Genomic DNA, 19,508 nt, shown 5'->3' on the forward strand with positions numbered 1-19,508 from the left:
TCACTGCGGGCAAACTGATCTCCCCTCATGGCCACCCCTCACGCCTTATGGCCGCCCCTCACCTATCATGGCTACTCCTCATATCCCCGCACCATCTCCCCTCACGATCTTCCTTCACCCCTCATGGCTGCCTCCGTCTCTCTCTCCCTGTCGCACCCCGGCTCTGGCCATCGTCTCTTGCTGCTGCTCCTCCTCGTCCTCCTCTTGTTCTCAGGGGCCATCGCCTTCCCCCGAGCCCCAGGCAGGGCTCGGAGCCCGGCAAGGGCAGGGCAGCCCTGCCGCAGGGGGTACACGGTGCGGTAGGTGGGGAGCCAGCGCGGCACTCACCACATGCAGAATTTGTCTTTAAATACCGGCCATAAGAGGATGGTATTCGATGTCCTGTCTTGCAGCCCTGCCTCAGTCTCCTGCTTGTAACTGAATCCCTCTTTATAGAGAGGTTCCTGCCTGCTCTCTGCCGATGTGCGCACTTCAACGCTGTGGTGCCCAGGACAGGATGTCCAAAATAACCCTGCCCTTGCTGCTGGCCCTGAAAGGATCCCTATGAACACACTCACTGGGGACAGTTTGCAGGGGAGGATGTTCAGGCTGTCTCTGTCTAATACACCTTGTCTCCTGTTTTGTCTTAATTGGGAATATAGGCACGAATCGAAGGATTAGTTTAGAGATAAGACTGAACAGTGCTGGTTTAAAAAATGGTACTAATGATGTGTCAGTAAGCAGCAAGGCTTTGTAATTCTAAAATAGCTTCCCATGGAGCAATGTAAGCAGCTCATTCTGCTCTGGGACATGTTTAATGAAACTATCAGACTGTAAGTGAGGAGGCGTTTAGGCAGAGCTGGCCGAAACATTTCTGATCTCCTGTCATATTGCTAGATGCTTTTTTCCTCCAACACATTCTCCATTTTAAAACACTGAAATGCTCTATGTGACAAATTTGATCCATATAACTCAGTCTCCAGTCTCTGCAAAATTTAACTTGTCCAAAATTTGAGGGCATTTCAAGCCCTGTTTCTTTGAACAGGAGCTTTCCAGAACCCGTCATCTTTTCAGACTCTTTGAGGTCATTGTGATCTCTTTCATGTCATAGCCACCCAAGCACTTTGAGGTCCTGAAGCTCCTAGGGATGGTTATGAAGGTCAGCTTGTGTCATCTTTGTCAGAACAGTGCTGGTTGGAAACTGCTGAATCATTGTTTGGCCATTGCTATAGCCTGAAGCAGAGGAGCGAAGTCCAGGAGAGTTCAACTTAAGTAATGGCTATTTGATTCTGACCTGCCCAGATCGAGTTTGCCATTTATGAGGATTCACTCTATGGGAATCAAACTGGAAATGTGTCAGGCCCTCAAAGTTAGAGTTTTATTGGTTATTTTACTGGTGTTTTTATTTAAACTGTCCTAAATACCACTGTCTGTAGTTTTTACCAGGGCATCTCTGCCTTTCGGTAACTAGGTAAATTGGAAGTGTTCTGTTTGGAGGTTCAGCAAGTATGACATAGCATTTTGTTTCTGAACCAACAGCTCTCATAAACAGAGTGCCACTCGCATTGGTTTCTCTCCCATAATCTTTTTTCTGTTCCCCAAAAGATCAGTTGCCTGAGAAGCATGTGGGATGTTTGCAGAAGCGATCTTTGCTGAATTCACATCTCTCAACTCAAAATCACCTCTCTCATAATGTCAATATTTGAAGATAATTGCCTGGGTTCAGAGAGGATGCACAGTTCTTCTAGGGAACAAGAAATCTGGTCTATTTTAGACAATGAAATTTGTGTGCCTGCCCACTGACTTGAAAAGGTGCTTATGGCTACTCCCTTGGAAAGTATGAATGTTAGATGAAGTGTATTTACGAAGCTGCAGGATCTTCCTTAGCTCATGAAGCTAACCTGTCAGCAGGCTAGCCATGGCTTAATTAAGATGAGAATTAAGTAATGGTGGAGAGTTCCAGGAAGTAAGAAGTGTAATTAGTGAGGAAGACACCTACTGACCTTTTTTTGAGTTTCACTTGCTGCTTGTAGGGAGAAAACTGCATGATGGTGGGAGTATCAACTAGTTTTCTTGTTTCTAATAACCTACCATTCACAGAATCACAGAAGGGTTGGCAGGGACCTCTGGAGGGCATCTTTTATAACCTCCCTGCCCAAGCTGGGTTATCTACAACTGGCTGCCCAGGACCATATCCAGACTGCTTTTGAACACCTCCAAGGATAGAGACTCCACAACCCCCCTGGACAACCTGTGCCAGTACTTAGTCACTCCCACAGTGAAAAAGCGTTTCCTGATGTTCAGAGGGAACCTTCTGTGTTTCAGTTTGTGCCAGTTGCCTCTGGTCCTGCCACTGAGCACCACTGATAGAGCTCAGCTCCATGTTCTTTGCACACTCGCTTCAGGATGAGATCCTCCCTGAGCCTTCTCCGGGCTGAACTGTCCCAACTCTCTCAGCCTTTCCCCATAGGAGAGATGCTCCAGTACCTTGATCATCTTAGTTGTTTTATTTTTAGTTAGTCCCTCTAGTGGTAATTAAAACACAGACATATTCATACACTCATAGTTCTTTTGTTAACTCTTCTTTAATGACAGGGTATTCAGTGTCTAACGTGAGCAGTATGAAAACAGTGTTGCTGACAGCCTTATGGGCTGCAAGGGATGCCTTTAATGTGCGAATGTCCAGCACATTTGACTTGTAACCACTTAACAGCTTCTCCACCTGAATGCATATGTATCAGACGATATCTGCATCTAGGGTATCAGCAAGAACTTCAGCAAGAGCAGGGCTGAGCTGTCTCTGGTGTTCCCACTCCAGCAGTGAGAATGCTATGAAAAGCCTTGTCTGTAGAAATGCCATGAGGCTGACATGCCAATGAAATTAAACTAGTCGTGTTATGAAGTTGGCTTTGTTTTCACCTTCCCAGAGATCTACCAAGTTTTTAATCTCTTGCTGCCTCTTTAAGCATTTTTGTCCTGCTTTAATTGCTTTCTTCTTAAGGTCCTTACTCTGAAGGAAAATCAAACAGGACATCTGAAGTGAGGAGTATTCAGAACAAATAGCAGAATCCACTCACAGTAAGTTCTCCGCAAGCCTGTAAAGCATTTGAGACAGTTTTAAAGTATCTGTTTGTGACTTTCATTCTTGCTGTGTACTCCACGTATGAGCAACTTGGTAAAATAAACCCACTGGCAAGTAATAACACAAAGAAACTGGATTAATGTTGTGTAAGGATATTCATATGATAGTCATGTGGTCTTTCATACTTTCTTGTAGAGTTGGTTACTTTCTTTCAGAAACATGCATTGTGTAGCAGTCTCTCATTCAGGGCTGCTGTCTTATCTACCAAAATGCCTGGGACTGTTTTTAGCAGAAGGAATCTTAGATCATTCACATACACAGTAAGTTTTTCCTTTTTGCACTTCTTATGATAGGCTGTTAAATATTACTGCGTAGTAATAGGAGACAGAAATAAAGTTGCACTGGTTCTGTGCTTAATATTTGTGGGGCAAAACCCAAGTATTTGAAATAGATTGTGGCCCTAATATTTCTGGAGGACAAAACACTATGGGCTTGTTTGCACTGATATGTTGTAATATTGAATTGCAATAAACAATTCTAGTAAAATTTAGCAGTCAGTTTTACTTTTGAGCTAGATATTCTAGTGATGGGTGCTCACACCATGTATCTGTGAGCAAAAGCTGCCCTTTTTTTTTTTGTTTGGCAGAAGCAATAAATAATTAAGCAGCTTGGATCTACACAGTATTTTTGCAAGAGCTCCTATAAATTACGTTTATTTGTATCACCAGGCAATATAAGTTAGTTGAACCACTACCTTTTGATTAAGAGATTACTTTCACACAAACTGTCCAGTCGGGCAAGGACCATGTAGGAAAATCAGTTCCACTGTTGGAGTTTAATCCTATAGATCATTCCAGTGTTTTAACCTCCCATTGACTCTTCTGTCAGTTCTCCTAAATAGGCATCAGCAAGAAAAGTCAGAATGTCTGCCATTGTTTAGGGTGGCTGAAGGACATGGAGCAGAGGCAAAAATGAGACGGCAAATAGTGTAGCCCTACTGATAACATTGCTGAGCTTGCAAAATAACACATAGACTCACCTTAAATCCCAGCTTTTTCAGCTGAAAATCAGGGATTCTTGAGGGGCTGAGGGCTATTTTTGAGAGTCTGTAATAACAGACCCAGACTCTTCCTGCTTTTCTTTCTCCCTTATGCAGATACTAATGTCTTTGTTACCATCTGCACCTAACTAGAACATGAAGGGGGTCATGAAAGGCTATCTCTTTCACAGGAATTCCTTAACATATGTTTAAATCAACTATGAAACTGTTCAGGAAGCTGCAAAACTTCACAGTGTGAAATTTTTATTGAGTTAGGTACCTTCATCGTCAGACTTCAAAGGGTTCACATACTGAAAAAGAAACACCTTGCACTAACTTGTTCAAGATGCGTTTTTGACCATGTGTTTGTGTGTGCTTCTCTTTGCATGTTTAAGGCAATGAGGGAGATGCTATTTGAATGAAAATCCAAATTGTTTCACATGAGTCCAGGATGAGGCATGATTGAGCATTCTGTGCTCACATCTTGGCACTGATCAGGAAAGAGAAAGGAGCCAGAAACTGGCTCTGAAGCAGAACAGAAGGGAGTTATGATTATTGAGGAGATGGTTTGGCTAGTCTAGACGTGAGAGATACAGACACTGTGCCTCATCACCTCCTCTGACTTATTTCTATTCAGGGGATGAAGAAAGCTTGAACGGTTGGTGATTTTCCCCTGGGGTCGATTCAATCAAAGGTTCTCCTCTGGGGGGTGAACTAGGGCTGCTTAAAAGTAGTTCCCTGTTGCGCTGCCTCTTTTTGTCAACAAGCAGAAGTACGGGGGGGAATGATAAATGAACTGAGCCTGAATCCTGAAATCTCAGGAGGTTGCTCAGCAACTCTCAGGATGATTATCTTCTTTTATACTGAACTGCAGAATGCATCAGCTTTGACTAAACATGTCCTTGGAAGAAACTCTTTGTCTGGAGAGCAAACTGGGGTGAACTCTGGAAATAGCAGAATTTCCAGCAGCTGAAAAAAAATACCATTGCACTGTTGGAAAGCTTTTTTGTATTTGCTTTTTCTCAGAACTGCAGGTTCCCATGAACTCTAGGTATTAAATGTCTCCAGTTTCTCCTGTATGCTCATGCAATAAGAAAACACTATTTTTACAGTGAGTTTATGTTTGATGAGCTAGTATGCATGCCACAGAAAACAACCCAAGAAAACCCATCTGCATTTGAAAGCAGGGTTTTAGCTGTGTGTTTCAATTCAGATGTTAAATATTTCAGATAAAAATGCTTGTAAACAGAAAGAGGTTTACTCTGTATTGCCTTTTCCCTGTTCATATGGAAGAGATTGTGTAAAATTAGTGGCAGATTTTCCTGTGTTGATACTTTCTTCTCTGTCTGTCACTTTAATTCAGACATTTCCACCTGAATTCTTCCCCAGTACTTGTTGCAGGCTGCAGGTGTTATTTGAAGTAACAGAGAATTGTTATCACAGAGTCACAGAATCATTAGGGTTGGGAGGGACCTCTGGAGATCATCTAGTCCAATCCCCCTGCCAAGTCAGGGCCACCTAGAGCAGGTTACGCAGGAACATGTCCAGGGGGGTTTTGAATGTCTCCAGAGTATTCCAGCAGAAAAAAACCGAAACACCAACAAACAAACTGCAAATATGTTTTAATCTCTATTTTTAATCTCTCTGCTTAGTTTCTGTAAGCCTCTGCAGTGAATCAGTACAGCTCTATCCAGGCAAACTTGGTGTATTTTCATGGTCACTTGGAAATCTGTTTTGTCTGCTGATAGAAACTGGCACCTCTCTGACTGTGCATCTTGATTGAGGGTTGAATGTAAGTTCATGAGAGATATTAGACCTTGGCAGGGCAGTACTGTAATAGATCCTAGTCCTGAAAAGCAAGTAACTAACGGCATTTTTGTACAAATATCAGTTAGCTAAACGGCAGCTCACATATGTTACAGTTTGGATCTCTGCCAACTGGGAGCAGCAAAGCCCTTCCCCTGTGCGCTTCAGTTGAAAAGAATTGAATTTGGGCTTGCCTTTACATAGCTAGCCTGTCCTAACAAAGGCACTATGTTTGTATTTTAGACATGGCATCTCTAATGCAAACACCAGTTACTGTTTTGTCTGTTTTTCTTGAAATGAAGGCGACTGTGGTGTGTATAAATTAAATGGGATTACACAACCTTTTATTCAGAGGCCGAGCAGTTTAACTTGGGATTAATCACTGGCCGTAGAACCAGAAATACTTGATTAAATAGGAGTTACGTTTTTTAATTTTTTTTTGATGATTTTTCTTTTTTGGCATGCTTATAAATATGATGTGCTTTATGGTACTTACATAGTGTCAAGTGACTCATCAAAATTAAATCTCTGGCTGTCAAACATGACCACAAGAATGATTTGAAACACGTGCTGGCAAGGAACTAACAGTATATCTAAATGGTGTGGACTCCAGAGTGGAGGACAGTTTAGAGGTTATCTGTAACATGTGGAGGTCACTTAAGACATAGGCTTACATTCCTGATCTGTAGATTTGGCAGGGCATCTTAGAGTCTGCTGTTTGTTTGCGTTCTGCATACTAAATGGCTGCTTACTTGAGGGAAAAAAATATCAGTCTTCCCATTTACTTAAATCACAGTTCAGAGACTTCCCACTGTATTTATTCAAGAGAAGTGTAAAAGGTATTTTTAAAATATCACAACAAATACTGAGAAATTTGCAAAATAAAACTGGAACTGAGAATTTGAGTCTTATTTCTAAATGTGGGTAACAAATGTAGGTGACAAAAGCTATGATCTTTAACAACAACTGATATAATTCACAAGTAATAGGTATTTTTGCCTTCTAAAATTCATCTTTAAAAAAAGTTACTTCTGTAATATTACTCATTCTCAAGTTATATTTGAAATATGGCAGTCAAGATGGATAAAATATGGGTCCTTTTTCTCTGTATGGAATTCAAAAAAGCTTTTGCTCAAACTTACAAGCCAAAACCCAGCTCTGAGCAAGAGCAAATCATAGACAATAGCAGAAACCTGCTTTGGAAACACAAAATTGAAAATACTGGTTTCTTTTTGGCACTGCTTGATGAGTTCTGCCATTCCTCTGCCCCTGCTAGGTCAATGAATGTTACTGAGACCTGGACTCAAATTAATCATGCAGACTGCAATTGTTCTTTGCACTTAAACCCTGACCCAAAAGGTGTGCCTCTTCCTGTAGTAATATGATGAGCCTGGTAGTTTACAGGCTCTTGACAACAAATTCCTGCAGTATAAATAGACAGATAAGAGAAAGGATCATAATGAAATCCACACTACTGAAAGCAAAGTACCAAGTCCACGCAATTTGAAATCATATTAGAAGCTGTGGAATGAAAAAGAATTAGTATGCATTTGGGGACCCTGTTACAAAAGTGCTATTCTGCTGGGTTGTGCTGGTGTAGAGCAAACAAAGCTTTTTTAAATATTTAGAGAAGATTGAGGCTGCTTCCTGAAAAACTGAAGCCAAAGTCTGAACTGTTTGATTTGAAGCAATATTGTTTGTGGCAGGTAGGAATTTGATTCCTTGTATTTCAGTTCTGCACAGTTTCCTTTTTTTCTTATAGTGTAAGAAATAATATTCTTATTCATGCTTTTTAATCTCTTAAAAATATATATATATACCAGTCACGATGTAGAAACTCTTGTGTATCTGATAGCTGCCTGTTTGCTTACGACTGTAGCCAAAGAGTTATCTTCCTGATTTCATGGCTCAAAACTAGGGAAAATGTAGGTAAAGAGGCAGTTTTGTTGTCTCTTTGATGCTACAAATTTATTTTATTTTATGTACTGTAAGAAGTATGTCAGTTAATTAGGAGAATTCAGGCTGGTAGTTATGTACCATGAATCTTACCAATCTTCCACTGAACTTTTCAGCTGCAGCTGATTGACTTGATAGGGAAAATGTGAGGCTTGTGTTGCTTAGCAAGACTAAAAACTGACTGCTGAGCAAGGATAGAGATTTGCTTGAAGAAAAAGTGCATACCTTTACAAGCTACTTCTCTTCTGGCTTAAGGAGGACTCTGATGAAGGAGAAATAGTTGTTCACACAACGGCTGGGTGTTTAATGGATTCCTGCCCAAGCAGTGCTGTTAACAACTTCTTGAAAACTGAGTTACCAGCACTGTTGTTTGTGATGTTACTAGGAGCTTTGCAACGCACTGCTTTCCATCCTCTCCCCCCCACCTTTCTGTTTCTTGAAGCTCCAGTTCCTACAGTCACGTTATGTGTATAAAACCCAAAGTTAATCTCTGTTTTGATGGGGGAGAAAAATTCAAAACTTTTAGCTGACTGCATCCTGAAGGCAAATTAAAAAGAACTCAAAATACTGACAAATGTGAAATTGCTGGGGGTTTAGCCTCCTATCATTATTCGTATGTCTCAAGGTTCATTGTATTTCAGTAGTTTAAAATTATATCTGAGGAGGAGAGTAGGAAAACGGTTAACATTCAAGGGCAGACTGGATTTCTAGAGTGATGCTGCTACATTGCTCTTTGCATTGATGTGATGTGCACTTATCTGAACCAGTTCCTCTTGTCTGTCAGATTAAGGCAATATGACCCTCTTACCTTCAGGCCTCAGTTTTTCCCTGGAACCCAAGTGTCTCATCTTTCAAGGTATTATTAAGGCTATTTTAAGATGCTTCCTCTGGGCATCTTAAAATAGGAGCCAGAGGGATTAAACGCAGGCCAGAACATCCTATAAAGCCAGGAATGAATGCACCCAGGAAAAATATTACCTGAAAACACAAAGTTCTTGTGTGTTTATCATATTCTCTGATATTAGCTGGTAATGTAAAGAGGAAACCTTGTGTTTTACCATCTCTGGACACTTTAAGTCAAATGGATTCAATTTTCTTGGGATGTTCTTCATTTTCTCACATGGAAATGCGAGCATCTCTGCCGTATGCTAACAGAGAGCTGCAAAAGCAGCGGACGTTAATTGCTATTTGCCACCTAAATCTCATGTTACCCAACCTGAGTGATTCCTCCTGGCAAAACTAAGCTGTGCAAAATCTAACCTTGACCCAGAGAATGATACTGTTAGATAAGACAGGTGACATTGCCTTAACTTAGGGCAACAGGCCCTAACTAAACTGCTCTCCCCCAGTTAGCAGGTTACACAATTAACATTAACTCTGTTAACTCTAAGGGGCAATTAATTGAGCCAGAATGGGGAAAATAATTTGGAAACCAGTAGCAGTCTGTCAGAGTTCAGCACCAGGTGATTGCAAGCTGTTAAATCCCAACAGCTGCCTCACTGCCCTGACAGCCATTGCCACCCTTGAGGTGCCAACATCAGGTCCCTTCCTGAACTGCCTCCTGAACCATGAGAGAGTTGTGGAGTTGTTGGAATGGCTCAGGATCTCTGAGCTTTCAGTCTGGTGTACTAAGGTTAAATAGAAATGGTTCAGTTTTATAAGATGCTCAGTGGTTTCTGCTTTGTGAATGGTACCTCTTCTCCAAGGGCTGCTTGTAATTTGGTCAGCTGCACAGGTTTCATTTGCTATTGCCATATACCTGTGCTTGAACCTGCAACTAAACTAGGTATTTCAGATCAGCTAGACTGGTTGAAATCTATCTTGTGCCCCTTTCACCTGAAGAGCTATAGCAAACTTATTTCCCAGCCAAATAATTCTTTTAATGTGGGTAAGTATCTTGTAAGACTGAACGTATTCAAAGCAGAACCTTGTATGTTTCTTCTCTACCTCCAAATTGGTGTTTCGGGCTCTGCCAAAGGCAAAGGACTATGGGGCACTAAATAGGAACTTATCTCCGCTGCTTTTGGATGCAAACAGATTTTTACCTCAGAGTTACTCAGAAGCTGGAAGAAAAAAAAAAAAAGATGATGTTTGAAGGGGATTGTAGAGAAGATACTTACTAAATATCTCTTTATTCTGTCAGCCCAAGCTGAGCTTTGCTGGTGAACCTGAAATGAAGAAAAAATGCTAACTTGTTTTTACAGTATGTTTCATCACAGAATAATTTAATGAATACTAGTTACTTGTAGAAACATGCTAGGTAGGGTTTGAGATATTTTGAATAGTAAGGATACTGTCAGAGATGTATGGATCAGGCATAGATTTTAGAGCTGGCCAGAAACTGGAAGTTCTTTTCCCTAAGACAATCTAGAATTTGAAATTTCCATTATTAGGAATTAGGATGCAGAGCTGAATAACTTTGGTTTGGGATCAGATTTTGTTTTAGAAAGACAGAAAGTAGTTTTTAACTTCGTATATACATATGTATTTAGTATGTAGTTGTAGCTTTAGTATTTAAAGACACTGTAGTGAAATATTTTCACGTGAGCCAAATTATATGATTTTCAATTGCTTGTTTCAAAACCAGTAATTAATGAAGATATTTCATCTTTAACACAGTCTTCTTTTACAGAAGAGTGTTCCAGCTGAAGACACGTGTGTTTCTAAGAGTTTCATTGATATATGCAAAACAAACAGATATTTTACACTTTGTAGCAATGCTCTTTAGAAAGGCCATTTCTCAAAATGCTTTCAAAATAACTCTTTTTTAAAGTGTAGTGCTATCACCAATCATATATACTAAGATAATGATGCGAAATAGTGCTACAACAGTATTTTGAGGGTTGCTTCACTGGCAGAAAGCCTTATTTTTCCAAAGATGTTCCTGACTCTGAAGTGAAGTCAAGAACTGGATGGTGTGAGCAGAGCTGAGGATTCATCCTTGTGGGGAAGTTATGGTAGGAAAACAAGGCAGGATGCCAATATCCTGCATGGTGGCTTTCTGGGCTACTGTGTTTGTGTCATGGCTGTGAGGGACGTACTGCTTTTGGAAGTAAAAAGAATCTGAATTTGTCCTGCCAGACAGGTGGAGTGTTTGTCATTGTCTCCCTCAGATTTGACCCTGTATGCTAACCTCCGCATAGGACTAAATTCTGGGACAAATCCAAGAGATTCTGATTAAATGCAAACCAATCATTTTAAGGCTTGCCTTTGCAGTGAGGTCACTGCACAGCCAGGGATGGTGTGAACTGCTGATACATCAGCTGTATTATATCGATTCTTTGTGTGCCCCTGTTCAGGGGTGTCTTCAGGAGTGGGCTGTGCTACTGTGGGCTTAGGGAACTAGAGATGTGTTCGCCAGGTTAACACAGCACTGTGAATTTGCTGTGGGCTATAGTAGAGAAATATATTCAAGCTTGGCTCTAGGCACTACTGGTAGCTGTACCCATCGTGTGTATGGCTGTCTGAACTAGATGTTCCTGTAGTTGCCCAGAGGATTTAAGGGGAACTGAGTTTGCCAAAGGGAATATCTTCTTTTTTCTTTCCTTTCTGGCACTAATAGCTCGTTTAATGTTGTTTGGTTTTTAATAAAGCTTGCTGATGGTAAAGAGGCACATTTCAAAAAGTACAAATATTGTACTCATTCTTCCACCCCCCCCATCCCCTTGAAACAAAGAATGAATGTTCTTGTGCCCTAAATGAGTGAAAGAACTTTGGTCTAGGAACCTTATCTAATGATATAATCATAGGCATGTTTTCAGTGTTAGAATGAGCCACATTTTATCCAAGTAATCCCTGGTAATTTCATAGGAAATGGAATAGCACTGCCCTTTGTAGGAGCTGTGATTATGCACATGGCCACAAGGAGCTGATGCCTGGCTGGCTGAGTTAATTATGCACTGGTGCACACAGGTCATGTTTGACTAGCTTGTGAAAGGCAGCCTTGGCTGAGCTTGCTGCAATGCCGTGTGCAAAGATTAACAGTGCAGAACGCAATTTGGTAAGCACGAGGGATGCCAATTGGTGGGAAGCATTTAAACTGGCAGGAAGAGCAGGTGGCTGAGTGCAGCAAGCAGTGTACACAGGGATCACAGGTTACATCTGGGATTTCGTGATGAATGCCTAATGAGCACGTCGATTAGACTGTCAGAACTCTTCAAGCCGTTGTAAATGTAGCTGAAAGAAGCGGGGCTGATAAGACACTGAATAACCACTCTCGTAAAGCTTTCCTTTGGCGCTGCAATATTTAAAGTCCAGAAAGATAATGGAGAGAAAGCTGGACAATAAAATGAAAAGGGAACTGTCCTGCTTAGCTACTTTGAACAACAAAAACATAACCCTGGTGTCTATTCGGAAGCGGCAGGCAGCTCATGATGTGCCTGAACTACTGATTATTGGTGAAAAGTCCAAGACAGGATCTCCGATAAAAGCAAGCAGTGACTTGCAGAAAGAAGAGAAAGTTTTGCAGAGTTACTCCATGGGAATGCCAGAAGTCAATGCAGTTGAAAGACAGGTCAGTGAGCTGGTGTGTGTGTGTGTGTGTGTGTGTGTGTGTGTTGGGAGGAAAGAAGTGTTTCTGAACTGGAGAATTTAAAACAGAGAATGTTGGATGCGGATTGTATATTAAAGGAGGTTAAACCTTCTTTATCTGAATTGTCTCAATCCCCAGCATGGATGCCTGCCCCAAAAGAAGCCGTACACAAATGCAAAGTCCTCAGAAAGTAACCTTTGAAAGCAGGTGTTAATGAGGGGTTATGCTGTAGTAATTAATGAGCATTTTTTTCAGCTCCACCTCTAATAATACAGCATGGGGATTCTTAGTAAGGAAACCTATTAGTATTTCTCCTTTTGAACTGCAATTGCTTGAGTAGTTTGACAGCAGCTCATACCAGGTATTCTCTGGAATAACAGAAGTTGCAGAAACATTAAAAGGTCCTAACTGTAGGTAAGTAGTTTATAGCTACTAAGTGGATGCTAGTGGAAGTTCTTGATAATACATCTGTGGCAACATCTTTGTTTTTTTTTAAATTCATTGATGTATATAACTGTCGTATTTTTGGAGATTAACTTTTGTGAAGAGGCTTAGAAAGATCAGTGCGGATAAAAACATGATGAGTTTTATTATTTTAAAAAGAGGTTTTGTTATTTGAAAGACCTGTAAATGACAGCAGTGTAGTTTGGATCAGTGAATATTGTGAACATTTAAGGAAAAGAAACTCTCAGAACAAATTTTGTATCCTTTGAAACTGCATGTGCTTAGAATACCTTAAATAATTAGTGTCAGACTGGAATAAAACAACAGCCAGGACAGACCAAATATAGCTGAAAGCTTTTTCTGACTTGAGTTACTTGTATTATAAACGTTTGCTAGAAAACAATCATGACATAAATGACTTCTTCCTACCAAAGGATCTCTCTTCTGTGTTCCGTTCACTGGGATATGCATTTTGCTTGAACTGGAGTCATCCTGAATATCATGAAGTGTTCTGCTTTAATTTTAAACTGGAAATAATCCATTTACGACAAGGCTTTCTCCTTTCCCACTAAAGTGAGCTTGGTTTACATAGCTCCCTTTAATTTGAAAGTACCTGTTAAGGTCTCTAAGGTGTGTTAAACTATGGTGTAGGTTTCATTTCACTAAGACTAGCTGCAACTGCGTAAATATTTTCCTCATCACTGTTACGGAAACTTGTTCTCAGATGTGGAATAGCAGTCACTTGGCAGAAGCATTAGGGAGCCAATGTAATATTTTGAAAACAGAAGCACATAAAGGCTGCTTTAAAGTAATATTTTCATTGAATCTCAATATCCAGGTGGAGAGGGTGGTTTTTCCCTCATTCAAAACTCAGTAACTGTTTGAAAAATAACAAGCTGTGTTGCAAGTAGTTACTGAAAATAGTAGCTACAGACACTTGTTAATCTTCACTAAACTTGGGTGAAGAGGGAAGGAAGAATAACCAGTTAAGATTTAATACGTTTAAACAATATGAGCTAACAAGGTGAATGGACAAGCTGCACAGAAATTTGTTAAGAAGGATGAGGGTTGAATTTCTGCCCACTCAGAAGTGCAGGTATGAAATCAAAGACTCAGGATCTTTGATGTTCCTGAGTCTGCTCTGTCCTCATTTTGTTGTTCACTGGCCGCCCATAACAAACTGGGAAAGCATCTGAAGCCTTTAATTAATAGTGTGTGGCTTTTCAGTTGTGTGTTACTGCCTACCTGAATCCAAAGCCATGAATCAGTGAGTTGTGAAAGAACAAAGCGAGAAAGGTAAAACAGTGGCACAGAGAAGACAATTCTTTGGCAATGCTTGAAGGTGAGAGGACGATAGCTCCTTTCAGTCTGCAGATGTAAAGGGAGAAGAGCAGCCCAAAACCACTGGAGATACTGTGCATGAGATTCAGTGACATGTGCATTCTTGGATCAGCAGCTGGGGAGAGGCAGAGGGGAAGGTGCTATTCTATGATTCTGTGAATGGGCTGGGCCCTGTCTCCTCGCTAGCTGACTGCCTGGCATCACGGTGAGGAGTCTGGTGCTTGAATTTCAGGAAGTTAAATTTGGCATCCCCGTAGGCCAGGTGAAGGAGATGGAGAGCAGCAGAGCCAGCCCTGGGGTAGAGCCTTGGTGGACCACCAGAGGGGCGCAGCAGCTGTGTAGGATCTCCATGTGTGTGATGCTCTGGGAGCTGTGTGGTGCGCCTGCCACAGCCTCAGCTTTCAGCTGCAGAGGCCAAGAGTGTTACACTGGTATTCTGGAGGTGGCTGCACCCCTTCAGGGGGAGAGGGATAGCTTTCCTGGTGGCAAGCCACTCCGTGAGGTGACCATGGAGCACAGGGATGGAGGCAGCATGGGGACTCAGCCAGGGGCAGCTGATGGCCAGGGCATGAAGCCGAGGGCACCAACCTTGTTGACTTGACAGCCATGGGATTCCATCCATCATCAAGACACCAGTCATCATGTGTGCATATATCTTGCCCAATGCTGGGGTTTCTTCTTCTTTGTTTTTGGGTTTTTGTTTGGTTTTGGGGTTTGTTTTGTTTTGTTTTTTATTTTCAGTTGCTTTTCTCATATTTATTCTGTATTCCCTCACTGCTGTGTTAAACTCTCAGCCTTTACACTTCTGAATGGGAGTACCCAGAAGAAATAGCCCATTTGTGGGGAAAGTGGGGCACTAGGCCTTTGAGGGCAGGACTCAGTGGGGTGGTTTTGCTGACCAGTTGCACAGGCCATGGACCATGTCCAATTTTCCTACCAGACCAGCTGCCGAGCTCTCGATGCTGTAATGCCAAGAGCTGCATGCCAAGCTGGGGCTCAAGACTTGGTGCTCCCAATCCAGCAATCTTTCCCTGCCCTTCTCCACCTCAACGCTTTCCACAGAATTAGTCCAGCCCCAGGGCACAATCCTGTTGAATGATCTCCTTCATGCTGGCTGGAGGCAGTCAGGATGGCAAACAGGATCCTCTGCCCCTTCCTTCTTCTTCAAGCCCTGCTTTGCCCCAAGGCAGGCATGAGTGCTCCAGCTCCTACGTGGGACATCAAGGGCTGTTCCCCATGCTGTTTCTTCATGCTCTGAAATTCCCATATGGGGAGCTGAGCTTCAGGTTCCATGTTCATGCACATCAGCAGTTTCAGTTACTGCTCACCTTGGGTCTGGTTCAGAGCTGTCTTCTGTAGATGCAAATGTTTTTGATCCTGCTCTAGGGCTTCCTTTAAAGCTCTCTCCAGCTACCACTGCTTCTGTGTCAGTGTGTTTCTTATCAATTTTTTCTTTTTTTAAATTTTTATATTGTTTAAATGAGCTCTATAACACTGCTTTCCACAGGAATTCATAGCTTTCAGACTAGAGCCTCACTCTGCTGTGTGTGTTCAGTTGCAACTTTTATGTGCAGAGCAAGGGAGAAAAAGGATTGTCATAATGTCATGCTTTCATTATTTACATAGTTTTTGTATAGTCACTGTAGAAATACGTGTGAGACTGGTAGAGCAAACAGATTTGGAGTACACCTGCCCTTCAAAGTAAGCAGGCCTCCTTTTGTGTGTAAGACAAATAGCTGGTAAATGCATCTGGTTCTTTTGCACTCCCTTATGGATGAAGAGTCAGTTGCATTTTCATTATTTCATTGGGATTTCTCTCTAGGTAGAAGCAAGCAGGAGGGGTAATTCCTGGGAATTCCAGGCACATTTTTTTTGGCATTTGTTGAAGGCAATTGCTTCTCTGATCCTCTTGCAGATGGTGTCCCTCAATTCCTATACAGCTTCATTGATACCATTTTATGTGTGGGTGTCTGCTGCTATCAGGAAACCCTCTTCTGAGACCTACCATGTGCCCTGAGGCAAATTATGGGCGCATTGCATGTGTCATCTTTGTGTCCTCACATGAACCTGCTGTTTTGCTCTGATCTAGTGTAGCAACACCCCTTCTAGAAAAGTCCCACATAGATGTATCTGTGCCTTCTTTTTTTCTCTTTTTTTTTTTTTTAAGCTGTTAAGCAATACTAAAGGCTTTGCAAGCACTGTGTTTGAACCTGTGCACATTTCTGGGTTTTCTGGAAGGTAAATTCTTCAATGATTTGGCTTTTTGTTGTTTTTTTTGGGGGGGGGTGATTTTTTTTTTTTTAAGGGAAGTAAGCGTTTTTCTTTTTAATATACCCACATCCCCTCTATTTTCTCCTTGTCTGTTTTAATAAATACAATACAGAGAAGGCTGAAAGCAAATTTGTCTTAATATTTTACCATTTTGGTCATGACCCCAGACCTCATTATTCTCAAGCTGTCCAAGCATGAAACAAAATCAAGTTAATGAATTTTGAATACTGCAGCAAATTAACTCGATGCAGCCTAGTGTTAATAAGCAGCCTAAATGCTTCTCATCTGCTCTGTGGTACCAAGGAGGGAGTTTTCTTGTCAGTGGTAGGAACAAGATTTGTGGTACTGAGACTGATCTAGTGGCCCCTTCTCCTGCCCCTCCCTGCAAGAATGCCCAGCATCAGGCGCTTTACTGAATGCTGGAGAGCCCCTGACTTTGCAGGCAAGAGAATAGATTTGTCGTAGTAGCTTGCATTTGAATTTTTAGTAATTAAAGCTACTTTAAGTCACAGACATGAATTTTTATGTTCTTTCCATGAAATCTGACAATGTGGGACTTGTCCATCTCCTTCTCAATCTTTCTCATCACTTTGTGCTAGCAATTTCCTTAGGCAACAGCTTCTGGGCTCCAATTACCTATTCTGTAAGAAGCATTGCCTTTATAACTTTTTTTTTAATTTAATAATTCATTTTCAATTAAATTGAGTACATTAAACTGTAGAGAGCCAGTAAGGCAGAGCCCATGATCTCACTGAGACATAGTCCGCTTGTGACTGATCTACTTCAGTACTGGCCACTACATCCTGAAAATGAGTCTTGGATCAAATCAGTGAGTTCTTGTATCTCCATATATGGTTTTCCTTAGGTGCCTCAGAAGGAGGTAGATTAAACTAAACCATGGTGGAAATATCTGAATGTTGTTCTGTCTTTTAAAATCTTTGTCAGGTACAGATTTTAACTTCAAAGATCTGCAGGCAGACAGCTGTTCAGATATCAGGCAACAGGTCCTCCCTGTGCCAGCTTGTTTCAGGCTTCTGGGAAATCCTTGATTCTGTTTTCTGTAGGCATTTCAGTTTGGTTTGGTTTGAACTCCTGCAGCAGCAGGTTGGCCAGACTGAGCCAGCTTCTGACATTTGTGGACAGATGATCAGCCCACTTTCTGCTATGACCCTTTGTGCCAATGTGCCCTGGAGAGCAAGGCTCAGGCTGGATAGTGAAAGTGCCCTGTGGCTGCAGAAAGCTCAGGTTTTAAATGATTGTGTTGGGGTGGAAATATTGAGAGAATTTTGCTTTTATGTCCCTAGTGAATATTTTTTAAATTGCTGCTCAAGAGAAGTGTCGGAGATGTGATTCATCACTGTAGGCATAGGTCAGTGGTAATATATTCAAAGTGTAAGTTAACGTCGTGAAGCTTTTTGGTTGTATAGCCTGACTTGAAAGGACATGCAGAATATTGCTGCTTTCACAGGGCTCATGATATTTTATTTTGCCTCTTGTTCCTTAGGCTTTGTCCACCACTGATTCTCCCCCTGGCTGTGAGCTGGAGCCTACAATGAAACACAATTTTGCTTTTGACAACATGGGCTATGAGGACAGCTTTGAAACTGGGCCCTCTTCATCTTCCCTAGAACACACTGTAGCAGTCAATGTTGTGGGAATGACTTGCCAATCATGTGTGCAGTCTATAGAAGGCCGAATTTCCAAGGTGAAGGGCATTGTGAGTATTAAAGTCTCCCTTGAACAGAACAATGCTGTAGTAAAGTATCTGCAGTCAGACATAAGTCCTGAGCAGATTTGCAAAGAAATTCAGGATATGGGCTTTGATGCCAACATAGCAGAAGAGTGGTCAAAACCAGCAACTGTAAATTTGTCATGCTTGAAAGAAGCAGTAGTTAAGCTTCGGGTAGAAGGCATGACATGCCAGTCCTGTGCCACCAACATTGAAGGAAAGATTAGGAAGCTGCATGGTGTGGCAAAAATCAAGGTGTCACTTGGTAACCAGGAAGCTATTATTGCGTACTATCCTTACATTATTCAGCCTGACGACCTCAAGAGCCATATAAGTAACCTGGGGTATGACTGCACCATCAAAAGTAAATCAGCCCCTTTGAAGCTGGGTGTCCTCGATCTTGAGCGCTTGCAGAATGCAAACCCCAAGGAGACACCAGCAAGTCTTGAGAGCAATGGAGTAGATCCGCGGTTCATCAAGATGAGTAGCACAGCTACGGTGGCTCTACAGGTAGAAGGCATGCACTGCAACTCCTGTGTCAGAAACATTGAAGGAAACATATCTAATCTTCCTGGCATACGAAGTATTAAAGTGTCGTTGGAGCATAAATGTGCTGTGGTACAGTATAGCCCAAATTTAATTACCCTACCAGCTTTGCAGCAAGCTATTGAATCCCTTCCACCTGGAAACTTTAAAGTATGCCTCCTTAATGGTTCAGAAACAAATAAAGGAGCATCTCCATCACCTGCTTCCCAACGCGACCTTTTCAGAGAGCCGCTGCAGGACACGATGTGCACGGCTGTCATTAGGATTGATGGCATGACCTGTAATTCTTGCGTACAGTCCATAGAAGGGACCATATCACAGAGACAAGGAGTGCAACGTATAGCAGTTTCTTTAGCCGGCAGAACTGGGACCATACATTATGATCCATCTGTCACTAACGGAGAAGTGTTAAGAGTTGCCATAGAAGACATGGGGTTTGATGCTTCTGTACTGACAGGTAACAGTGTTCTTTCTTCCATGGGTAGCGTGCCAAGCTGTTCCATGAGACACCCGTATTGAGATTCTCTTCTGGAGAGAAACTCTTGGCATTGTTTTTTCTAAGGGACTGACCTGATATGACCTCACTTAGCAAGGGAGAGAGTTTTCAGCTGTGGCGTACCTTATTTCAGCCCTTAATAACTGTACTGGTGGGTGGAAAAGTTAAGTTAAATTATGAACCCAAAGGTTTGAAAGTTGGTACAAGGTCTTTAAATAGCTGATCCCCTAATCCACTGGAGGAGGTTTCCTCTTATGTCTACAGGATGCTGTAAGTAGATCTATCAAA

At 41.7% G+C, this 19,508-nt stretch overlaps 1 protein-coding gene across 6 annotated transcripts in view; it reads left to right on the forward strand.

Annotated features, from left to right (window-relative positions):
• Positions 1–11,858: 11,858 nt before the first annotated feature.
• The window catches only part of ATP7B (ATPase copper transporting beta), a 28,418-nt gene continuing 20,768 nt past the window's right edge, over positions 11,859–19,508 (forward strand). For 2 of the 6 annotated variants that reach the window (XM_057425055.1, XM_057425050.1), the window contains exons 1-2: positions 11,862–12,375; positions 17,954–19,181. In XM_057425055.1, the coding sequence (XP_057281038.1) occupies positions 12,127–12,375; positions 17,954–19,181 (1,477 nt within the window). In that variant the 5' untranslated portion in view covers positions 11,862–12,126. Of the gene's footprint in view, positions 12,376–12,414; positions 12,808–17,953; positions 19,182–19,508 lie in introns of those variants that run through there. The other 4 variants (XM_057425052.1, XM_057425054.1, XM_057425051.1 and 1 more) reach the window with 4 other exon arrangements.

Source organism: Pezoporus wallicus, unplaced genomic scaffold (genome assembly GCF_028554395.1).
Source record: "Pezoporus wallicus isolate ANWC-B61680 ecotype Strahan unplaced genomic scaffold, APGP_CSIRO_Pwel_v1 contig_6488, whole genome shotgun sequence".
Taxonomy (NCBI): domain Eukaryota; kingdom Metazoa; phylum Chordata; class Aves; order Psittaciformes; family Psittacidae; genus Pezoporus; species Pezoporus wallicus.